Source organism: Galdieria sulphuraria, assembly GCF_000341285.1.
Source record: "Galdieria sulphuraria unplaced genomic scaffold scaf_230, whole genome shotgun sequence".
Classification (NCBI taxonomy): Eukaryota; Rhodophyta; class Bangiophyceae; order Galdieriales; family Galdieriaceae; genus Galdieria; species Galdieria sulphuraria.
This window is the reverse complement of record NW_005178245.1, coordinates 1-4,822: the sequence shown is the minus strand read 5'-3', so window position 1 is coordinate 4,822 and position 4,822 is coordinate 1. Positions and strand designations below refer to the sequence as shown.

At 37.6% G+C, this 4,822-nt stretch overlaps 3 protein-coding genes across 3 annotated transcripts; 1 reads left to right on the top strand and 2 right to left on the bottom strand.

Annotated features, from left to right (window-relative positions):
- Gasu_64160 (5'-3' exoribonuclease) lies at positions 1-2,342 on the bottom strand. The gene is made up of 6 exons (XM_005702390.1): positions 1,998-2,342; positions 1,764-1,945; positions 811-1,714; positions 727-765; positions 157-674; positions 1-111 (listed from the first exon to the last, which is right to left on the bottom strand). The coding sequence occupies exons 1-6, from the start codon at positions 2,220-2,222 to the stop codon at positions 42-44; spliced, it is 1,938 nt and encodes a 645-aa protein (XP_005702447.1). The 5' UTR covers positions 2,223-2,342; the 3' UTR covers positions 1-41.
- A 39-nt stretch (positions 2,343-2,381) lies between these two features.
- Gasu_64150 (uncharacterized protein) lies at positions 2,382-3,212 on the bottom strand. Its single transcript, XM_005702389.1, has 2 exons — positions 2,915-3,212; positions 2,382-2,860 (listed from the first exon to the last, which is right to left on the bottom strand). The coding sequence occupies exons 1-2, from the start codon at positions 3,089-3,091 to the stop codon at positions 2,828-2,830; spliced, it is 210 nt and encodes a 69-aa protein (XP_005702446.1). The 5' UTR covers positions 3,092-3,212; the 3' UTR covers positions 2,382-2,827.
- Positions 3,213-4,022: 810 nt separating this feature from the next.
- Gasu_64140 (translationally controlled tumor protein (TCTP) (p23)-like protein) lies at positions 4,023-4,822 on the top strand. The gene is made up of 3 exons (XM_005702388.1): positions 4,023-4,225; positions 4,279-4,645; positions 4,696-4,822. Exons 1-3 carry the CDS (start codon positions 4,198-4,200, stop codon positions 4,811-4,813), a joined length of 513 nt encoding a protein of 170 aa, XP_005702445.1. The 5' UTR covers positions 4,023-4,197; the 3' UTR covers positions 4,814-4,822.

Genomic DNA, 4,822 nt, shown 5'->3' with positions numbered 1-4,822 from the left:
ATTTATGAGAAACATATTTGCCTCATTACAACGATAAAAACTCACCTATCCGCTTCAAAAGGACAAGCAGCTAAATCACTGGCAAAAGGAGCATAATGATAAGGAAAGTACCTAATTTCTTATTATAAAGTAAATACAAAATAACAAGCAACAAACCATGTCCAACTAACACATCCGCGATAATAGTAACGCATCACCCATAATAAGCCTTCAAAATACTTGTAAGCCAATTCTTCTCTCTTTCGTTGACTTGTTTCCGACTGAGGACTCCAATGGAACTTCTTTTCATAATATCTTTCTTTCCAACCTTGTTCTCCTAATCGAACTACATCTTCGACAGAATCAACGACCCTCTTTTTATATAAACGTTCTTTTAACTCCTTTTCGAACTGTTCCTTGACTTGTTGATCACTCAACTCTAACATGTATTCAACTTGAGAAAGCTCCTCCTCTTCCTCTTCTTCTTCTTCTTCAACATCAACATCATTCAATACTATTTGTTCTGATGTGGATTGTTCCATATTCGCAACATCCATTTGTTTGTTGCTGCTTGCTTGTTCTGAGGAGTCTTGAGTTTTTAAACGCTTTTTTAAAGACTCTGCAACGGCAAAGTTAAGTGAATCTCTTGTTTCCTTCAAGTTAGCATCATCTTCAGCCTTTCTGTTTTCATAATCCTTGTAAAAGATTCAACATATAATACCAATAAGCTGATTTTCCGACATTTACCTCTCGAGTTCTCGACAACTTTGTTCTATCATTCTGTACCTAAGCTATTTAACAAAATTGTATCATTACAATGATATCAATTACCTCTGATTGCTTATTCTCTGTCGCTCGTTCTGCTTGCTGCTTTTGTTTCTTTTCTTCTTCCAACTTGCGCTTTTGAAAAATATAATCTTCTGTAGTCGCCAACTCGTTTAAAAACAGACGTACTCTTCCAAAATGTATTTCTCCTTTATCATCTGAAAGATATCCAAACCGAGGAACTAATTTTTTGTACAATTCAATCAAATAATCGATAGCACCTTCACGAATATCCAGGCTTGGTAAATGTGGCAAAAAGTCGTTTCCTACAAAAAAACAAAGAAACACAAAGTCATCGATCACTCTTTCCAAGTCAAATTCTAGTCTTTGGTGTCTTGAAGAGGACTCCATTTCAAAGCCAATTTCTAAGGGCTCCATAAACTCTGCTTCCAAACACTCTCGTAATATATCGATACTTAATAACTGAAAGGAATTCCTTGCACCAATTGCTGCAGCATTTTGAATATCGCTACTGTCTTGGATCTTGGAATCCTGTGCTTCTTGAGGCTGCCTCTTTTGTTCACTTTGTTGTGGTGAGGGAAATACTCGTTCACGAAGTACGTAAAAGTTTAATTCATGCGTTGCCAAGGCCAACATAATCAAATCGGCGTCTAAACCATACAAGACGTGTGAAGTATTCGGGTCGTAGCCTTCTTGGGCCCTTTGCGTGCGAATAAACTCTGCTATTTTATGTTCTCCTTCTCCAGGAACAGAAGAATCGGAGTAGATGACTGAAATTTTGTTGTAAGCAGGATCATGAGCTACTCTATCAGCAATAAATTGCTTAAGTGCCACAGAGAGATTTGTCATAAAAGGTGTTCCGGGTGTAATCACGTTGGAGTCAAAAGGTTTCCTGTTAGGATCGTATTCCGGCACTCTGAGACCCTTTTTTTTCCATTCGTCACGAACCCTAAACCAAAGAGTGACCACCTTGTTTTCGTACCTGGAGATATACTAACCTTAGCAATTCTTTTTGCTTCTCTTCAGCTTCCTTTGCAGCTCGAAAGCGACGAGAACGTTGTTGATTGATTTTTGCTCTTGGCGCAACGCCATCCACCGCAAGGTAAACAAGTTTCCGTGGCCTTATCATATATACCAAACGGTCGATGTAACGAAATATTTCTTCGAACATCTCCTCTTCCTAAACTAGGTAGTACAACAATAAAGGCTAATAACACACAAGCTGAACTTACTGTAGTAGGAGGTGGTCTATTTTCTGGATGTGTACAAGGGTGGATTATACCATTCATATCTAAATACAGGTTATCAAACTCCCTGCCGTTAGGGTTGGGCTCTGTAGGGTCTATACTAACAAAGTCTCCTTGTTGTTGGTCATACGGACCGACCAACTCTATCACGTCACAAAGTACTTTGGGATATTTCAAACTCAACCAGCGAAAAAAAGCGGGAACTCCCATAACTATTTACAACACCACACACATACAAGGAATGGTACTGTCCATCAATCCATTCAATATCGCTAATACTCCTGAAGAAACCGGCTAAGTTGAACAACAGACCAACAGTTGACACAATACTATTGACTGTTCAAGGTAGCTAGAGTTGGGAAGAAAATAGATAAAATGATATACAGTAGCGAAGTAAGTGGATAGTTGTCTGTCGGAAAGAGTCCTTTATCAGTATATACTGAGAAAATTTTGATATGCAACAGTGATTTCTTTGTGTGTAAGGAAGACTTTCTCTATTTGGTTACTAACCAGCATAGTAGGACTGCTATTAACAAACTGACAACAGTCTTTGAGTGAACGCTGTGAAGGGTTGCGTCATACAAAGCCCTCAATAGCTTTCCAACTAACTGTCAAGTAGAACCTCTGTGTAGGCGTGGCAGAATTATTTGACTAATGTTTTGTACTACAATAAAAGAAAATCTGTATTTCACAGAAATATTTCAGCGTATTTCTACAAGAACCAAATCTATTCAACAACAACAAAGTATGCACTGAATAGCATACAATATCATTCATTCTTATTGCTTTCTCCCACTTCCCCTCAGCATTTCTTATTATCGTACATTTCTGACAAGTGTTCTATTTACCTATAATACACAGAATGAATAAAGCTGGCACAAATAATATATACAAAAACATACGTTGTTTCGAATAGTGTTGTATGAAATAGTTTGCAAAGGTGCCCTTGATGCTCTATTCGTAGTAAAAACAGGTGGAGTTGTGGCTGTGAAATATCTCAGATCAGTAGTTTCCACTCGATAATTGATATTTGGGTGGATATTCTCCTTGTCTTTCTCATATTGGGATAACGAAGACATTTCACTACTCACAAGAACAATACAATATTTTTCACTGATCACAAAAAATCATACAAAGAAAGCGTAAAAAGAGTGAATGGAAAACAAGAGCGGATCAACAGATTTTCTCTTCCCAACACAAATGGCGCGCTCAACAGTCTTTACCCGCCCATTCATTTAGCCCGCGCAACGCTTTGAAGATTCAACGGAAATCCAACACCATGAAAATAGGAATCAAGCCTTTGTAGCCCAAAACAAGTTTATTTAGAAAAGACAGCCTCGTTTATACTATCGTTACCAAGTATTTGGAAACAATTGTAGTCGTAAATTGTGATAGGTGACTGGTGCTTGATAGATATGAATAAACTGCATTTCCGCAGAGAATATTTAATAGAAGCTTAAAAGTCGTACTGTTTACATTGGATTCCAACTTTCTCACTAAGCTTTGTCGTATTTCATTGCGATTAGGATTACTTAGTGACATAGATGTGTCATTCCATTTTCATATAGAAGAAATAATCTTCTTCGAATTGCAAAACTACAAAAATACGACATTTATTTTATTCAACTCTTTTTCATACATACAAGGATTATTCTATATAAGGAATCAAGGGTTACAGACACATCTTGCTCCAAAGAGTATTATCAATCTAAGGAAAAATTTTTGGGCACATTGAGTACTCGTGGCGTAATATCGTCACATATATTCCTCGGTCTCGGATATTATTTTTCCCAATGTACTTCAAACTAATAAAAAGAGACTAAGAAACCACTTGAACATTGAAGTAACAATGCTACTAAGCCATCCGCAACGAGGAATTCAATGGTACTTATGACTCTACAGAAAAAGCTTCGGAACCATTCCAATTCTCTTCTTTTGGCTGCGACAATATATCTTTCTCTTTACTTACCATATGTTTTCAGTCTTGTCGATCCTGCTGTTCCCAAGAAGATTTAAGTAAACGCTTTCAATAATATCTGAGTACTTGTCTGGAAAGTTTTAAAAGTCTCCTAGCACAACAACTGTTCATGTCTGTGTTTTAACTTCCCGCATATTGCTCTTCGCGGCCGATCCACGTAATTCCTCTCGTCGGCCCTTGTTGCATTGTTTGGAGATCACATACATCATGTTGGTTTACAAAGACGCGTTTACAGGCAAGTGTATAAATCTTTCCTAACATTAGACTCTTCTCAAGGTTTTATGATAGGTGATGAGGTTTGCTCCGACGCCATGAAAAACCTCCACGAGGAGGAAAACGGCTTACTCTTGGTGTGTGATTCTTACAACATCTCGAAAGGAGGTGAAGACTACGGAATTGAAGTCAACGATGACGAGGAGGGAGGAGGAGCAGGTGGAGCTGATAGCACTGTGGAGCAAGTGAATATTGTAACGGAGTCATTTGCCTTGCAACCAATTCCCATGAGCAAGAAAGATTTTCAAGTCACTATCAAGCGTTATAGTAAGAGAGTAAAGGAGTATTTGGAGAAGAATCAACCAGACAGAGTGGAAAAGTTTATGGAAGGAATGAAGTCGTGGTTACCAAAGTTAATTAAAGAATTCGATGATTATGAGTTGTAAGTATAGTGAGGTTCTGCCGTATTTCATTTTGAATGTTTTTTTTTAGTTACATGGGCAAGAGTTGTGACCCAGACGCAGGTTTGATTATGTCCAAATATAGAGATGAAGCTATATTTCCCACATTTTATTATATCAAAGATGGATTAGTTGAAGAAAAGTTTTAAAAAGACAAC